Source organism: Archocentrus centrarchus, chromosome 14 (genome assembly GCF_007364275.1).
Source record: "Archocentrus centrarchus isolate MPI-CPG fArcCen1 chromosome 14, fArcCen1, whole genome shotgun sequence".
NCBI classification, from domain to species: Eukaryota; Metazoa; Chordata; class Actinopteri; order Cichliformes; family Cichlidae; genus Archocentrus; species Archocentrus centrarchus.
In genome coordinates this window covers 28359895-28379502 of record NC_044359.1, presented here as the reverse complement: position 1 = coordinate 28379502, position 19608 = coordinate 28359895, and the positions used below count along the sequence as shown (strand labels likewise).

The following is a 19608-nucleotide window of genomic DNA, read 5'->3' as shown; positions in this document are numbered from 1 at the left end:
TTTTCATATCAAGTAATTAACTGTTTGATCTGCACAACAGCTGTAAGTTATATGATATTAGAGCTGCTGAATAAACGATTGTAATCTATTGCTTGAAACCAAATACGGAAGGAAGCATGTAACCATGTTTGGGTTGGGCTGATGATCTGAGAGGAGCATTCGAGGTTCAAAAAGACCTTGCTTTTCATTTCTTGTCTTCAGTTTATTTTTCACTTTTGCCAGCGTAAAGTATTAACTTATCTTACACTGCAGCCCTGTTTTATAGAACTGCAACATAAAAATCCATAGTGTGGATGTAGTGTGAGCTGAATTTTTGATTTTGAATTTATACGTCTGTTTTTATCTTCCTGCCTCCCTTTAGCTGTGGGACTTTAAAACATCCCTTCCAGGTACTTCAGCTGCCAGTGTGCTGGCCTGCTATAGCCAATTATTTTCTCTGTACACATCACAAAGTAATGTCAGATTTCTCCTCTGCCTTCTCCTAATAACTGACAAGGTGTAGAGGGCTAGCATCATTTACTGCTGCCGTGCCTCCCCTCCTCATCTCACCATCCAAGCTTGTTGTGTCTTTCTTTAGGCCGCACACTAAGACTCAGCGTACTTCTTTGTACTGCCCTCTTGTGTTCTCATGCAATTAATTTATATCAGCTTTATATGCATATGACGGGGTTCAGACAGGGCCTTACAGAAAGGCTTTAGAAATACATCATATAGCTTCTGGTTGTACTTCATACATCTTTGCTGCTGGAAAAGTCATTTGTTATACAAAGTTACAAGGCCAACGTGCTGGACAGTTTATTTAGCTTGTTACATGATTTTTTTTTTTATTAAAAAAAAAAAGCTGAGAAAAACAGCTGGACATTTTAGCTGTTCCCACACCAGACTGAGAAACGAATGCAGGCCTTGTCTTAAGGAAGTGAGGTCACACAGTCGTGGTGTAGGTGGTGGTGATCCTTGGTGTTTATTTTGATTTTAGATGCACTGCTTATTAAAAGAGAAACACACACAGACACGCATGGTGCAGACAAAACAGGAAACGTGTCACTCTGCACCATGCCTATCCTTTCATTATGCATCAGGACAAAGTCACAGTTACAAATGACATCAGTTCTTGTTATCGTGTGCTCTCAGCGCCCTCTTCTGGTGGAGAGAGAGAGATTCATGTTTATCCCAAAATATTGCAGTCGGTGACTATTCTTAGAGGGATTGTGTTCTTCACCAGCTTGCCAGTGGCAGAGACTGCTCTCAAGGACCTCTTGAAAAAAAAAATCTCTTACCTGTGAGACTTATATAAAAAAAATAATAATAAAAAAAAAAAAAGCCCAGAAAGCTGCAGAGTGTGTTTCTTCTGCTCAACCGCCCTGAGTTCCTGAGTTTACTGCCACCACAGGACTTGATCACTGGGAGCTTATATGCAACCAGGTTTTTGAATCAGTGCGAGCAACAAAGAGACACACTTGAGGCTGTTTGTGCTCTTCTCTTATAACCTTTGGATTATATTGCTCTCCCAGAATGCCACATTTAATCACCAAATAATAAGAATAGAAAAATGTGCTTCTTACTAGCGATAGATAGAGTGACCTACCCTGAAAAGGGTGCAGCAGTCTGCTTATGGCTAAAACAATGGCTGCCAATTTTGATCTCCTTAGAGTCACAGTATCAATCGTAGCCCAGAATTAGCTGGTACCCGACCAAAGGACGCTCAAATGCTGCAGATAAAGTTATCTGATAACCTAATCTGTATTGACAGCTTGGGTCTACAGTGTATGCCGAGGTCCAACATGTCTTTGAGCCAAGCGCAATGTTTTCCAGTCGGATCAGCTGAAAAGCAAAATGTGTAGGAATCTGGAAGAAATAACAAGGCGTACTCTAGCAGCCGGAAGACTGATGAGACAGGCAAAATTCAGCCCCGCAGCATAGTGGGGGGAAAGCAAAGGATACGGTATCTCTCGCTCTCATCTCAGTGGCACAGACAAGGCAAGGTCAGTGTTAAGGTCAGTGGTTGCAGAATAGGAAATAGTTGGCAACCAAGAGAATATATGGTGGCAGCCAGTTAGGGAAGAAAGATGTAAAAGGAAGCAAGAGTGAAAAGGCTGGTTAAATAAACAAAGAAGGACAGACAGCAACACTTAGCCGGTTGGTTACCATTCTCAGCCTGGGTGAGATTTCTAAAAATGTTTTAAGCACATATAAACAAAGAGTAAGTGAATAAACATGGGTAACGTCCTTCAGGCTGGTCATCCACAGGCTTACTGTGTGTCTGTTAGCAATGACAATGCAGTTAAAACATCTCAGCAAAATGTGCTGCAAATAGATTTAGGAATGGACAAAAAAAAAAAAAAAAAAAAAAAAAAAAAAGGTTCCAGCTATGCAAAGCATAACTTAACAGATTCACAATCAGTTTTTGAGACGTAAGGGATGTGCCGTTTCTTCTCCAAAAGGCCAGCACACACATCTTTCTTCCCAGTGCTGACTGTACAGGTGATAGGATGGCTCCTTGTGGTGCTTTTATGCCATTTGTCATCATCTGTAACACACAGCTCTCTCTGGAGTCGTACAAACAGCAGCCAGAACATTCCAGGGAGCAGCAGGGGCATGAGCTTATCTCCCAGCCCAGTGGAGCAGGTAACGACGTCGTCATCATCCTCTCACGTTGGAATCTGATTGGCCTAAAGAGACCCAGTTCAAGGGTGGGCCATTAGGGTCAGAATGCAGATTATCTTTGCTTGAACCACACTGCTAATGGAGGTAATTCTGGGCAAACCTCTGGAGGATCTTCTGTTCGTGCACAGTTTGAGAGTTTTGTAACCTCCAAGGGAACAAGCTTTGGGTCTTTTCAGGTTCTGCAGGCTTTTTTTATTTAACAACAGTGAAGCTCTGTGATTTTTGAGAATTTGCCAGCCAAATCGCATTGGTGGGGGCTTAGGTTGCCATAAAGGAGTTCAAAGTCAATATTACGGCTTCTCCTGACTATCACTGTGGCCCATCTAACCTGGATTGCTAGTGCGTAGCCCTCTGGCACGCTTTAATGAACTCATCCTGTTGTGGCTACAGAAGGCGTAATGGGGGGGGGGGGGGGGGGGGTGGGGGGGGGGGGGGGGGGGGGGGGGGGGGGGGGGGGGGGGGGGGGGGGGGGGGGGGGGGGGGGGGGGGGGGGGGGGGGAGGATCAACTCATCACCAGAACATCCTTCCTACTGATGTGACTTCAAACACTTTCTCTGTGTGGTAACAAAGATACACAATCCCAGTAATCCTCATAAATCATGATCAGGTGACAGGGTTTACACACAACCACCTTTGAAGAGACATACAAATCAATGAGGAGAATAGAAATTTTCTTCATTAAATCAATCGGTGTACCACTGGTTAATCCGAGCCAGCTGAAATAGACCTTTAGAAGATGCTAAATTATTCCTGGCAAGATGAAAGAGTAGGTAGTCTAGAGTTTGGTGGGTGGCTAATTCCTGAAATAGGACTGTCAATTATGCATGTTTCAGTCTGGCCCTCTCCCTGCTGCCTGAGAGGTACTTAAGCTCAGCAAAGAAGAAGCAGAGAGGAGAGGACACTAGAGGGAGACAATTTGTTCACATCTGCAGTCTTCTCCACAGCTTTCCTTGGGATTCTGAATTCCACTGTAATAGGCCCTCCTGAGAGCAGCACTCAATCCGCAGTGATCAAAATGAAATCATTCACCACGTCCGAAGGATAATATTAACAACATTCAGGGTGTGTCTGGGTAGTTTCCCTGAGAAATTTGTGTTAAAGATAGAAGATTACTCCGAGCTTTGTTCACATAACATACAGGCTGAATAACGTGGTGAGCTCCAAGTGCTGGGTGCTGTTAAAAAAGGTAAAAAAAAATACTCACCATAGACTTACAGTTTCAATTTCAAGCATACATCCATGTTAGATATCATCTATCATTGCTGGTATTTGTGGCAAAAACATCTGAAGCCTCAAAAGAAAACATTTATTTGTTTTTTTTTTTTTTTACATAGATATCTTTTGTGGAGAGAAGGGGTTACACGTGATGGAAGAACAATTTCTCCAAGGTCAAGTGAAGCTTCTGAGGGTGTAAAGTGATTACTGCAACAGGAAACAGGATGCCTCTTCTCAAAACAGCATCTCATAACACTGTCAGTGAGTCTGTCGCTTCTCTCACTTTCTTTTTCCCCCCTCTGCCTTTCACACCACTATCAAGTTTACTTCTTTCTCAATCCCCAAATCTCCCCTTTTTATGCAGAGGCTTGGTTAGTTACAAGCCTCTTTTTTTTTTTTTTTGCATGCAGAATTTCCTCTCTATTGAGAAGCTGTTCATCTTTCAGAACTGAATGGTTACACTGGCACAAATGCAGGATTGCAGAAATCTTAAATTGTCCTCAAAGCATAAGCAAAAGGTGATGAGTTCCAAGCATGTAGGATTCAAAACTATCTTTTTCCCCTCGTTAATCAAAGCGTCTTCAACTTGCTGTCACCTTTTCTGTTTGTTTTTTTAAAGCAAGAGCCCAAGTCATGAAACCGCTGCTCAGCATCATTTTCAAGGAAATTTGTTCTTGCATAGGTTACTTTGTTGCAGGATGTAACCCCTCTCTTTCTTCCTCACTCACCACTAAACGCTCAGCTGCTCCAAAAGCATTGCTGTCAAGTTGCTTAAAGAGCTACAAACATTTTAGGCTCTTCATCAGGAGCGCTGGCTGCTCAGATTAAAGGAGAACACTGCTCAATTTAAAAATCTATACATGTTTCTCCTTCACTGAGTGTTAAAAAAAGATCTGGAGATGGAAACCTGAATGAGCCTTATCCATGAGATACAAAGGATATATTTATTTATTTATTTATTTTTGGCTTGTCTTCTGCTTACAGGTTGCTTTGCTCCAAATCTGGCTCACAATCACTTGATGAGATATTGAAAGACGTCACACGCGCCGTACTTTTTCTGTCACATTTAACTCGCCTCTCTTCATGGTATAACAACTGTGGATAGAGAGGCAATAATACTGTTGTTCACAAAACAGAATAATTCACAATCACACCGTGAAACCCGGGCCTCCAGTGTTTTTGTTTGAGCATAAAACAGAAGTTGCTCTTCATGTGTTAAATCCACTGTGATTTTTGCACACCTTGTGATGGGCTTTAAAGCCTGTTGTTCCTCCGAGCTCATATTCCACATCAATTTATAACCCCCATCCAACACACACACCACACACACACACACACACACACACACACACACACACACACACACACACACACACACACACACACCTTCACTACTTTTCCCTCTGTTCGGCTGCTTGGTGGATGTGATTTTCTTGCATTCACATTTCAGGCATATATTTTAGGAGGCTGCTGCACATTGACAACAATAAAGTAATCATAAACGCATCACCAAATGGCATGGGACAAAACAATGGTGCAAATAAGGTATAATAAGTAATAGTCTTTCACACAAGGTGTCATATTTCCATTTTCTTTGACACTTCCATACTACAAGGAATTGCCACCATTTGCTTCCATACCTTTGTTTCCGAGATACAGACAGCCGCAATGTGGAGAGTCCCCTAACTAATGACAGACTTTTAGCTGTTCGACTGACAAAAGTGTTGTTATTTGGGTTTTATCTAAGTCATTGTTTCAAAAACATGCTGCCTGGCCAGATAAGAAATTCCCTCTGGTAGAACCCTGAACAGTCAGCAAAGACAGGCCTATTCAAAAGACGTCACTGACTGTGAATAATAAAATAGGATAGCTAGTCACATTTCATAGAGGGTATGAGGCGTCTTCTTGGCTAATATCAATGGAAACTGCAGTTGTTTCATATTTTCAGTGTGACATCTCTGAGCAGTAAGCAGACACATGTATAATACATAATTGAAACAGACTGGACATGTATTTTTTATTGTGTTCTATTGATAGCACATTGTGCAATTAATGCACAGTCCCATACCATGAAATATTTTCCCCGCTGCGAATGTCATTGGCGTTCATTTATTCTCAGTTTCTTTTTCTTACTCTGCTCTGTCATCACCTTCGTCAAGGTCACGATGGGGCAGAGCAAGCTTATCTCCACATACATTGTTCAGAGGGCAGGGCTGGCAGCTCATTAGAGGTTATCTGCATGGATAGATCTATAATTGCGTCACTGCATGTAAGGATACAAGCCTTTATTGATCTCCATGGGAAAATTCTTTGTTGGCTGTGGTAATGAATGTAGTAGCTGAAGATGAGACCCCAGCATCAGCTACAGAGGTTCTTCCTTAGAGACACGTGAGCCATGCTGGAACATATTTACTGCTCAGATGACTTTCTTTGAGCTCACCTCATGATCTGGAAGTACATTTTCTTTGCATATTGTGACCTTTGTTAGAACATTTAAACCTTGCTTTGTTGCTCGTACAGCAGGACTGTATGGATCACGTTTGAAGTGTCCATTTGCAAAAAAAACATCAATAATTTTAATGCATCAACTAAAAATAACCATGTTGACCTCTTAGCGGTAAAATGTATCACACACCATCTTGCACAGATAATGCTGGCCACGAATAACATTTATTATAGATGCATTATCCATTATTAGTGTTCAAATATTCTTCAGTTAGTAAAAAGATGCCCCACTGCACCTGCACAATACTGATTTTACACTTAGCTCACACTCTTTGCAGCTCCCAGTTGAATTAAGCTCTGATTATTTCTCAACAGACACTTCAGAGCCCCAACTATATGTGATATTATATCATTAAAGCAGGGATTGTCCCACTTTTTACTTCTTTCTAGGGCACTATATTACACGGCGGAAGAATAACAAATAGTTGCAATTAATAATAAAAATATATGTTTGTGTGTATGTGTGTGTGTGTTGCTTTTGTTTTTGCAAGCATTGGCTTTCAGTTGCAAAACAATTTGTAAAAAGTATTAATTATAAATAACATTTCTTATGCTATGTGTCCACCGGTGTAGACGAGCAATAAGCCACTTTCACCTCTAGTGGCTTATTGCTTAATTAAATGACAAATCGGAGGATTGGTTTGCAGATTGCCTGAATTGACGTCAATTGGATTGGTTAGGTGACAGAGCCAGGCTCCGCCCCCTGTGGGCCAAGGTAGAGCGTGCTGAGAGAGGGAGGAGGGAGCAGGGGGCTGAGCTGATCCCACGTGTGACGCTTTCATTCCCGGCTCAGTAATATTCTCATAGCGGGGCTTTGCATATCTCCTGCCGTATCTGTGCGTGTCTGTCACTGTTACTGTAGTCCCAGCCTATAGTTTGGAATAGATATGGAAGGAGACGGGAGTCAAGCCACATCCGGAAGCCTAAATGATTCACAACATGACCCGGGGTAAGAATATTTCTAAATTTAATCCTTAGGTACGATTTTTTTTCATGTTACAACATCTTGGAGAGGACTTCGACTGCCGTGCTGGATTCGTCCCCACAGTACGCACTTAAACCGGGCACGGGTCTGTTTCCAGATGCAGTTTTAAAGACCTCAGCTCCGTAGCGAGAGTGGCCTCCCCCTTTTATGTAGACAGAGTGTAATTACTAAGCGCGAATGTGTTTTCATAGTCTTCCTTTATCCTTTAAGGTCGCTTTTAGAAGTAGTTAGTCGTCAAAATGGCCGAACTGACATCTGGACTCACTTCTGTTGTGTTTTCCCCTTACAGTAAAATGTTTATCGGTGGCCTCAGCTGGCAAACCTCACCAGGTGAGACTGTTATTCCTCTTTTACACCGTATCCAGTATTTCTTGTTGTTTTGTCGCTGTGACTGAGTGCTCGCTGTAGCTGCTGGCGGCGGTGTATGTGCGAATGTGCACTGTGCAGTAGTGTACTGTATGGGATATCTCACTAGTGTGTGCGCACGATGTTATTTTTGATCTCCGTCCATCTGAAGTCCTCTATTCGACCCCTATGCGCATCGCGGGGGTATTTTTGAAATACAGTGACAACAGCATGCCCATATGTTTCTGTCAAATGACCCGACATATTTTCTCTATTCACAGACAGCCTTAGAGACTATTTTAGTAAATTCGGAGAAATAAGAGAATGTATGGTGATGAGAGACCCCACGACAAAGCGCTCAAGGTAAATAACAGGGCTTTTCTACTTTTCCTTTCCAGTGCACATGACGATATCGCTTACTTTGACCGTGTTTAGTGTTAATCCAGCGTGTATGTGTGTTTGTGTGTCCGCGCGCCCATGTGTTCGTGTGTGTCCCTGTGTGCGCGCGCCTGCGTGTGGTTTCACAGCAAGCCAGATAAGCTTAAATGCTCACTGCTGTAAAGCTGCGGCCGAATGCAATTTGACATTGACTTTGTGACTGCACCACAGTGTTGGTGTAGTGTCGTCTCATATTGTAACATAGCAAATAACGATCAGCAGTGTCCTCAGTTTTGTTTCCCAAATCTGCTACAGGACACCCATAATCTGGATTAGAAATGTACATTTGCAAAGAAATATTGTGCAGTGATAAGGTCATGGGGATATTATTCCCACTGTTATGCAGATTATTGTTGCAAGTTGCAGTGATTTTTTTTTTTTTTTTCAGAATTTATATTTTGCAAGGGGGTGGTGGTGGGGGGGGCATTCTTGTTTTACGTGCATGCATTTTTATTAACATTGTTGTCGCTGTCATCTCTGTGTCTTTGTTTTGCAGAGGATTTGGGTTCGTTACGTTTACAGATGCTGCCAGTGTAGATAAAGTCTTAGCTCAACAACACCACGAATTAGACTCAAAGACGGTGAGTTCATTTCATTTACTCTTGCACAAGAGTTCATTTCATGTTTTGTGTTTACACTGCTCTGGCAACTGTGACTTTTTTACTGCCTAAGTAGGGCCTTGTGGGGAAACACTTCTTAGGTTGACAGGCTGTGGCGATCAAGGTCACGCACAATGGCTAAATGTGAGTTGTCTCTTCCACAGAGCCTAGCAATAAAATAAAACAACTCTGGGGTGAATATTACATGTGTTCACTTTTACTTCTCTGGCTGAATGGGGGCAGACACGCCCCCTTCTTTGCTGCAGCCACATGTGCAGTGTGGATATATCTCATGTGGACACAGCACAAGGGCATGCTGTCTCAGGACTGCTGCCTTGCTGCTGTTTCATCCAGCAGATATTGTATCATGTCATGCCCGATGATGCTGATGCTGTAAGTCTGAAAGGTTTGAAACTGCATGTGAAAAAACAGAGTCCTATATTAGAGATTAAACTAAATTAAATACAAATTAATACATTTTTTTTTAAGCAGCTAATATGTTCAGTCTAATTACTGTAATGTATGATAATCAAAATACATAAATGCATTAGGGAGCTACCAATCAGTTAGAAGTATATTACCAAATATTTACCTTTAAGAGTGCATCTATAGTTTTCAAGGAGTTGTCTGATTTACTTAAATAGGTAATTAATCCACACACATATCCATACACTCATGCATTTAGTTTTAATGATTGCAAAGCATTCTGAAATTTGTTGAAATTTGTCACTAGATGAATAATTAAAGATTATACGATGTGGTGGATTAGATATGGTTCAGCTGCAATTATATTTTATCGAATCCAGATATGCCAGCAATAGTTACTGTAATGGAATAGTGCATATCGAGGAAATATACTGTGTGTGCTCCCTTGGCTCAAGCCAGCTTTGTATGGCGGGGAAATATTTTTTTAAGGATTTTGGAAGATAAATAGATTATACTTCAGGTAGCAGTGTATAAATAATGTGGAATCTACAGATCTGTGTAGGATAAGGCAAGTAATGTAAATGTAAGAGTGGCTGCTCATTCCTGAGCTTGAGTGTGATTGGCACAGAGCTGAGAAACCTGCTGTTTGTTGGGTAGCAGAGCTTACTTTATATTCCGTCCAATTTTTTTCAACTGCGAGGTTTGTAATAATGTGGCTGCTCATATTATTATTATTATTATTATTATTATTGTTATTATTTGGTAGCTATGAGCTTTTTTGGGCAGTTTTCAGAACAGGTTATTGGTGGAGGGTTTGCTTGTCCAAAGGGGTTTATGGGGTTAGTATTTCTGCTGGTCTAAAAATGAGCAATTTGCCTTTATTAAAAAAAAAAAAAAAAAAAAAAAAAAAACACATGACACATACTTATATGTATGTTATTGACATTTTGACATCCTCAGCCTATTAGATAATTTCTGTTATGTTTTTTCTTGAAGTTTCAGGTGGTCTGTCACTCACCTCATGCTTAACGTTTATATGTTATGTCTTCATTGCTATCAGCTCTGTTACTGTGTTATGCAAGTGAGGTTGACAAGGACACGCAGTGGCTTCTGTTGTGAAGCAGTGACTACAGAGTGAGGGCGAGGTTTTTAGCATTAAAATGACCAGTAAGGCCGATGACATTGCAAAACTTGCAAACATCTCTAGAGGGGGAATACTTAGAAGCACTTTACGGGGCTGCTTGAAGGGTTTGAGATATAAACATACTTTGATGCAGAATCTAGAGCAGTTTGATAACTTCAAGTCTGACATTTTGAATGAGCAGCTTTGTGACAGCTTGACAGCATATATATTTACAGCAAAGGTCATGGGGGGTATGAATGGTGGAGGGTAGCGCATAAATATATATGCTTACACCTGAGAGTTGGCCCGTACTGCGCCAGCCTATTACTGATGTCTGATAAATAGAGCAGTTGTTGCTTTAATTGCCTTGCCCAAAGGCACTTTGAGAGCAGCGCCAGCAGGAAACAGTTTAATTTCTTGTGTATTTTTAATACCGCTAACATATGTTACAATATTCATGGGATTACATTAATGACCTGTTAAAATTGCAGTCTCAAACCACTCGTGTTACAGCTGATTTCTTGATTGCAAAAAAGCTTCATTTTTTTTTACCCACAAGAAAAATTGGTTGGTTCATTTTTTTTTCATATCCTAATATTCAGACTATTTGTAGCCAGAATTTAATCCCATCATTAAAACAATGCTGGACCTCTTATGTTTAATAATAGAGTTAAACAGTATTTTCTCTTGCTCTCCAAAAGTATAATTATTGTAATGCAGTAACACTAATATTTTATATCTGTTGTACGTCTGTATAACAAAGTACGGATACTCTTTTTTTTTTTTCTGTGCACAAACAGGGGTGTTATGTCACACTTATTGTAGGCTTTAGGTCACATTTGGCAGACTTACGTCATACAGTTGAGATCTGAAATGTATGAGAACTGAATAGTGACACTGACTCATCATAACGGTGGCCTGTGTAAAATCATTATTCTTTGGAAGTGAATTTTTTTTTTTTTTAAATTTTGGGGAGGTGTTTTCTTCCTTGATTATTAGATAGTATACAGTAGACAGCTGACAGGAAATGAGGAGATAGACCTGGGCAGACTCGATCAGGCGGTGTTGTGATTACACGGTCGATGTCTTAACCCTTAAGCTGTCAGGCTGTATGAGCCTAAGATAATAATTTTGGGATCCCTTCTATATTAAAAAAAAAAAAAAAAAAAAAAAAGATACAGAGCCAGTTTAGCATTGTACACTCGCCTCTTGTTGCTGATGCTTATGTAGTTTTTCATCACAACCATAAATCTGAAAAATATTGATGATGCTGATAATCCTGTAATAATGGAGGTAATCAATAGCTTTGGCAAAACAAAGTGTAGCACAGTGCTTTCTTTTTGCTGGACATTTTTATCACTGGCTGAGTGTTTGACAGCATCATTGGCAAACCAAAGATTCTGCTGACTCAAATACATGCAGACATTTATATTTCCCAGCTGCTAACGTGCTGTTGTTTATCCGTCAGCGTGCAATAGAAGATTACAAACCTAAGGCGGCTGTCTGTATCGTCTTTCTCGCCATTAGTCACTGCGCTGTATCTGCTGTGCTGTGCTGTATATCTTAACATTCACACTATCAAGATCGCATTGCATTAGGATCTATCATATCTCTGAGAAAGTTGCTCAGTGGCAATGGGGGGAAAAATGAACCAGTCCAGCAAATATGGATGGTCTTGATGTGTTTGCAGATGTCGGCCTGATACAAGTCTCCCACGTTTGCAGTGCCCGAGCGAATCCTTACCAGTTTGTCTGTCCTTGGTAACCTTGAAAAAAAGTGAGAATGGCTGAATGGTGCAATGACAGGTAGTTAGGTCATATTAGGTGTGTGGTGAAAGTGTAAAGTCAACATCGTATGGAATTTTTTTGCCCTGCATTTTTGTAATCTAATATTACTCGGTATGAAATCAGTGTCGCAAAGACAAACATATTTAGATAAAATGCAAACCCTGCTTTGATTAGTCGTTGAGATTAGGAGTGCTACACAATCAGTGTTGCTCCAACTAAAAGAAGATAGGCACACCATCATTGTTTTCATACTCTTCTTTCTTTGGCATTAATGTTTTCTTTTGAGTGCGTGCTCTACTTTTTTGTCCGGTTATGAAAACACTCTAGCCTAGAATGAATGGGAGTGAGACATATGGGGAAGCAAAGCCTGGGGGCTTCAAAACACACATGCTGGTAATTCAGAACATATTTACCATTTTCATGATGCTTTGTTCAGTTCATAAATGTACAACTCATAGCATCTGTTCCTGAAGATGTTTCAAGGCAGGCCCATGTGAAGGGGGACATCATCATTTTTCATCTCAGAAGTAACAGTTGAGAATTTACAAGGCGGTGGATCAATTCCAGGTACATATTTTCTGTTATGTGAAGCAGTTACAAAAGCTTACACAAGTTTATTTTTTTAATGTAAGATATGACAGTGTGATACCGTGCATCCTATTTGGTGTTTCTAATCTTAATTCATTGTAACCAAAGTGAAGATTTTTTTTTTTGTCCTGAGTAAATCAGGCTTTTATAAAATGACCCCAGGTCTACATATGCTTGAAGTTTTTGATGGTTTAGGTGAAGTTAAAAAAAAGAAGAAAAAAAAAGAAAGAGCAGCTGTTCCAGACAAATCTGAACCTCATTCATCAGGTAGGGTTAGGAAGTAAAGTCAAATCAGTGAGCTAACCTGACTTGCTCTTGTTTAAGTATAGCAGGTGCTCAATCTTCTGCAGTTAATTATGGCTAAAGGCGTTATTAGTTCACGCTGTATCTGTTTCTGTCTCCTGTCGGCTCGTACAGATCATCAGAGGTTTGTCAAAGCGGTAATGTAATTTTTAGGCTACTTCCAGTGAACACGGATCATGTTCGTAATGTTGTTGCTTCTTTTTAAGAGAAAAAAAAAATATATATATATGTGGCCAATTTGCTTGTTGAGCATGACGGTAAAATTCTCATTACTGATTTGAGGATCATAACAAACTGCCTTTTTTCGAGGTGTTATTCCACGGCGAAAGTCAGCAGAGATTGACAGCGCAGATATGAAACATTTATGTTGTAATTTCTCGTCTATTCTATTGCTATCACGCGCGCACACCTGTGGACCTGCTCACACACTTATTGAGAGAAGCTGCAAGCTTTGATAAGGCTTTTTCCTTTTAGCTTAAACACCACATCATCATGCTAGTGTAGATATGTCTTAAGAGAGAGGAAGAGAGTTTACCCAGGAGCTGCATTAATATATGAAATCCTTTTGTAAGATGTGAACTTAAGATATGTGCTGTTTCTCTGCCCTGATCTCCCACAGTCGCATACAGAAGCAGCCCTCGGAGACCCTTAAGTAAAAGGCTGCGGAAGATAAAAAGATGATGGGGCCGGGTTGGGGGGGTGGGGGTGGGGGATTCCTACTGGTCTGTTCTCATTTATTACATTGACGTATCTGGTTGTATGATGTCTTGAGGAAATCCACTTTTGCTCTTTGTGAGGTCATGTTGCATCATATAACAAAAGGTGTATCTAAACTTAAGTTGAAAAAAGCTCCTGTGCGGGTGATGTTAAGTCTATAAGGTGAGCACATACTTAAAAAATGTTTCACTGGAGACTACCGCTATGTGAGGTATGTCACCAGCACTGCGTCTTTAGCGTGTCACTAGCCACTTGTTCCTCATGAACTGAAGTGTGCACGCTGGTTAGATGGTTAAGATTCATCTGAGACACCCACATCGCTAAAGGCACATATACTCTGATTGCAGGGTCCATTGAAAATGACATCACATTAGTGCTTGCCAGTCAATTGTACATAACAGGTACTGCTGCTGTAATTGAATCAGTGCAAAAAAAAAAAAAAAAAAAAAGTACCTCATACTGTGCATCCTACATTCAGCTAAAGATGACAGATGCTGGCAATAATAAAAACCCAACACAAGACGCAACATTTTCTTTGTCTCCGAAAGAATAGAATGATATCTGACACGTATGTAAATTTGTTCTGGGTCGAGATAAAAATTTGGACTTTGCTGTGCAGGAATAGGCGAACACATTAGGGTTGTTTTTCACTGATGCATTTTGATTACAGTTTGCATTTGGACACATTACACCTTCAGTTACAGTCATGTATTCAATTACGATATGATGATATTGTAGTCATATCTCCCGGACCATTCGAGTGTATTTAGAGCAGATTGTTCGTTCAGCTCCAAGTCAGATTGCTTGTGATTTTTCCATAGTAAAGAAATTTCTTTACTATGGGGGGTTAATTGGGTGTGTTTATTTCCACTGCTACTGTATGATAACCAAATATCTATAGCTGAGTCAGAGCTCTGGCCTTCTACACAACGGCGCACCCTCAACATATGTTCCTTATATTCTTTGAAGAATCAAAAGAATATACCTAAACCTGCTGCATTCAGCTGAAGTAAAATTAAAGTGAAAGCAATGCTTGATAAATCTTATATATATAATCTAATATATGGATTACTCCTTATTTTTTACTGCTTAAAAAAATGTTTCTGTTGAAAACAGACTTGAGTGAAATTACATGCAAGTTCTGCATGTAAATATACTGAAACAGCTGCATTTCTCACATCCAGTTCTCTGAACACAAACTTGATGGCATTTGTGTTGCATGTTTCAGGAAGGAAGCATCAGGTGAAACTGAGACGCTCTAATCTCTGGTACAGTCGTATCCAGTGCAAAGGGTAATGGCAATTTTAACTCTTGTCCATAGGTATGAAGGTGCTTTCTACATAAAAACCTAAAGCTCTTAGTATGTAAAGCAAAGGGAAACAATTGCTTCATCTCCTCTCCTTGTAATTCTTTATTTCTCAAAGGAGTTATTCATCATAAGTTGTGACCTAAAAAGGTGCTGCTACATATCACAGAAGGATTGGTTAATAAGTCCTCATTGCCCAATTTGGTCGCATTGCTCCGAGTGTGATTTAAATCTGCAGTAACGTTTTTCCCTGCATGTAATTGTTTTTATATATAATTTTAAACAGACAGAAAACTATATGACATTTTTCCTGCTGTGTTAAAGTGTTCTCCGGAGCACGATGAAGACCGAAAGCTTCACAGTGAATAGGAATTCTCAGCAGGACAGAAAAACAATTAGTTTATGTAGTGTGGTGAAATGAGGTTTGATATATTTTGTATAAGCTTAAAAAGTAAGATACATTACCAAGTGTAGGACTTTGGTATTCAGAGCATAATGTGTTGTCTTTGCTCAAATAGGGTGCACAAAATAATTGAGTTTGAATTGGTTATGCCTGGGGCTAAGTGCTAAAACAAATCTTTAAATGAAATTCATTACAAGCAGAGTTACCGTGCCCAGGTGTTATTGAATTCATTTCTCATTTTGACCCGATTTAGAAAGATAACAGTAATAAGTGAGACTGACAGAGAAGATGACAGTGACATTGCACATCATGGTTTCCCTTCAAACAGATTAAAATGTAGTCAGTCTCAATGGCTTAATTGATCCGTGCAGATGGTGAATTTTCTTCTCGTGTTTTCTTTCCATTGTTTTCCTCAGCATGATGAGATATCATTTTCTTAAATAAATCCATCTGTGCTGAGGGAGCACGAATGCATAGAATTGGTATAGTAATTGTAAACATGTCAGTATGGCACACGGCACAACATGGAACAACATGAGGAGGAATTCTGTGATTTATTTATTTGGAAACGTTCTTTCTCACATTCAAATCTGCATGCAGGCACTGAGAGTTTAGGGTGACATTGCTGTTTGAGACAGTTCCTCTTCACTGTAAGTGCAAGGATGATGAGACCCCCCACCACATACCTTTATACCAGTGAAATTAATGAGGAAGATGTAGCTAATGAGATAACAAGCACAAGATGGAGAAACAGGCTGATCTGACGCATCCTCCCAGTTATTTGGCAATATCTGGAGGCGTCACCGGCCCCAGACTCTCATTTTCTTCCTGTCATATTCAATCAGCGGTTCCTGCCTAAAATAAAAGCGGGCCTCTGCTGCGACCACGACCAGCGGAACATTGGTGTGGCTGGTGTCCACGCCAACTTTATTTTAACACGAGGGCTTCTTTTTACTATACAGCATCAACAGATCATTTGGAAGCACCCGTATTTAGGCCTGAAAACACAAATGGTAATTTACAGCAATTAATATGTAGTTTCCTAAGGTACATTGCTCAGTGCGCTGAGTGTTGTGCCTAGAATGTGTCATTGAGCTCCATCAATTGTAGATAATTTGCCACAGTGAGTAATGAGGCCGGTGATATTGGCCAGCTCTCTTTAAATGCTTTGGTCTGCCTAGTCACAATCCTGACATGAAATGAAACCAGTTGGTGGACTAAACTGTGCACCTGTATAATTTATAAGGAAACAGGTTACCTAATAGGCCAACAGTAAATTTAAATAGTGAGCTGTTTTATAGTAGGGACTAATGTACTAATCAGATTCTTTTACTGCATAGTGCGTTCAATTGTACTTTACAAATGAACTGGTCACTGAGATTATACACATAGGATTTTGCTCCATAATACAACAAAAACATTCGAGTGCTGTTTGCCAGTTGTTCGGGTGAATTGCTTATTCAACAACACGGATATTAAAGCTTCATTTCCGGTGCCTGATTCTATTTGATTCGTCTCAGCTTTGCTCACTTTTATACCAGACACTTTTCCTGTGCATTGTTTTCCACTTCAGGTAGTAGCTCCTCAACGAAGGCGGGATTAATGCTGCACACCTATGAAACTGCCATGACAAAAAAAAGCCCGGGAATTCTGGAGAATAAAGACGGGATGGTGTTCTTCATTTTCAGCGCGTGGCTGTTTGTCATAGCAGAGACAAACTGTGGCACCGCATATGTTGCACACATGACAATTCTCTGACCAATCAGCTACCCAGAGCGATAACCTAGTCTGCCCTTTGTGAAACTTCACCCTGTCCTTAACCCAACCGAGTCAAAGATTAGATCAAGTAATGTGGCAGAACCGCTGTCTTACAAAAATGTCTTCTTTCTGTGTTTCTTATTACTGCTTTGTTGCTTTATTCATATTGACTTTAATTTGTAATTGTGATAACTTTGTCAGCTCTTAAATGCAGCTCTAGGTTTTATGAGTACATGTTAATTATGCAGCTTTTGTAAAGCTTAAAAAGATAAATTATTATCATTGTTCACAATTTCTCAGCCATTGATGAGATATTCAAGCAGCTTGAAAAAGAAAGGTCTGTTCTTCCTCCTGATTTATGCATTCATAGAGCAAAATATTCGGGGGGGCGGGGGGGGCTTAAAAATCTAAAATAGCCATATAATAAATAACCAGTATGGTACACCTGCCATTCAAATACTAGGATTTATATTCTTGATGCTAAAGGAGTCAAGATGCGAGAGAGTGGCGGTTTCACCCCGAGGCCCTTTATGGACACCTGTTCACTGCTTTTCACCCTAAAGATATCCCAGTCTTTCCTTTAACAACAATTTTGCTATTCTCTTCTCATTTCAGATTGATCCTAAGGTTGCCTTTCCCCGTCGCGCCCAGCCTAAGGTAAGAATAAATTGGTCACTATCCCCGCTCAAAGAAAATGATTATGTCTCATGTCACTAGCTTACCTAATTTTGTGTGCTCACACAGCAGATACAAAGAGATAAAAAAAAAATAAAATAGACTGCATTCATTGTTCTCACCTTGTCTGTGCCGTTTCACCAAAGCAATTAAAGCTGAAAAAACGAGACTTAAAGGAAATTTTCAGCATGATTAAGGTTATGTTGTTCCTCTGCATTACCCCACTGTTTTCTATCCATATCATTTTTTTTCCTTCATTTTTTTTTTTTTACACTGTTTTGCTTATTTCATCCCTCATCATAGCTGTTTACAGTGGCAAATGTTTTGAAATGAACTATGTCTTATTATTACAAACCTGTAGCAGAGGTTTCCAATTTTAGTCTGCAACAGTATTAAATAAAGCTTTATTGTCTGTTTAATGCATCGCAGTCTAAGTGGTGAAACCATCTTGCTTTGGCATCTTGCCTGTTGACTCGACAGGGTCACGACTGACAGGAGACAGGCTCTAATATATCTGCAGAGAATGCTGGCTGTTGGTGCAAAGTTTTATATTTGGGTGAAAGGAGGAAATCTGATTATTCGAAAGTGGAATCAAGCCCTTCCTTTCATGTGTTTTTGAAGGTGCACATTATGCAAAATGGCGAATTGTATTTGTGAGTGAACAGTCCCGTATTACCCTGAACTGAATTTGCAAGAAATGATTGGTGACTTCTTAGTGACAGTGATGAATTACATTTACTGGTTGAATTAGAAGTCTGTTGAGTTGTTTTGGAGTTGAATGGGATTGGATATCACAAGTGATTAAGAAATATCTTTGTTGTGTTGCATGCATGTAGAATTTTTCACAATTAGCACTGAAACAATGGGTGATTTAAAAAATAAGCCCAACTCCAATCACGCAGGAACTATGGTACAGGCTCTTCATGATGCGTATTATCTTTTGTCTTCTTGATTACTGTTCTTGAGCAGTTCTATTGACAATTAAAAATTCAGCATGTGCAGATGGTGCTGTGGCGTATAGTCAAAGGCTTTGTTGACATGCCCTCTCACACCATCCCCCAGCTTTTACTGTGCAGGCTATAGCACAGTACACTGTAGCGCTATTCAGCCTCGCTATCAGGGCTTTTTCCACCTAAACCAGGTGGAAATCGATAATAGATTTTCTCCTTTCCACCGGATCAGAGAGAGGCATTGTTAAAGACTTGGTTAGGTTTCAAATAAGGAATTGGCAGTGCAGGCTTTCAAAGCCAGAGCACATGGTGACTTAAGGATATCGGCATATGGCAGAAAAACTACCAGTGTTTCTCTATTTTCTTACCTAGCAAGTATATCACTTTAACTTCTTCTGCTGTGAGCCCTGCTCATAAAAGTCGAAGGTGCAGTAAAACAGCTCAGATGTTTGATGATGCTTCCAGTTTTTAAGTGAACAAGAAACTCCACTGCTGTCGTGGTTATTGCTGATCTTTTTTAAAACAGCATTATACTGCTTTTTTTTTTTTTTTTTGCCATGACTCACAGAAATACAATATTTTGAGCAGTTCTACAGGTCTTAAACATATTTGTCATTCTACCTTGCGTGATTCATAACTCAGTGAAGTAATGACACCATAACAGAATTTGTGGCACTACACAAACCTTGTACCAATGATTTATAAAATGGCTATAGGGCAAGCTTGTTAGAGGAGAAAAATGGTTGTATTGAATGTGGATTATAAAGGATCTTAAAGCAATGGGATTAAGCCAGATAGATTAACATTGCATGGGTTTGTA

The 19608-nt window shown here is 40.0% G+C and overlaps 1 protein-coding gene across 4 annotated transcripts in view; it reads left to right on the top strand.

Annotated features, from left to right (window-relative positions):
- Positions 1-7164: 7164 nt before the first annotated feature.
- Positions 7165-19608, top strand: part of msi2b (musashi RNA-binding protein 2b) — a 262689-nt gene continuing 250245 nt past the window's right edge. For 2 of the 4 annotated variants that reach the window (XM_030746354.1, XM_030746353.1), the window contains exons 1-5: positions 7167-7334; positions 7660-7700; positions 7997-8078; positions 8650-8734; positions 17779-17820. In XM_030746354.1, coding sequence (XP_030602214.1) covers positions 7273-7334; positions 7660-7700; positions 7997-8078; positions 8650-8734; positions 17779-17820 — 312 coding nt within the window. In that variant the 5' untranslated portion in view covers positions 7167-7272. Of the gene's footprint in view, positions 7335-7659; positions 7701-7996; positions 8079-8649; positions 8735-17778; positions 17821-19608 lie in introns of all 4 variants that reach the window. The other 2 variants (XM_030746351.1, XM_030746352.1) reach the window with 2 other exon arrangements.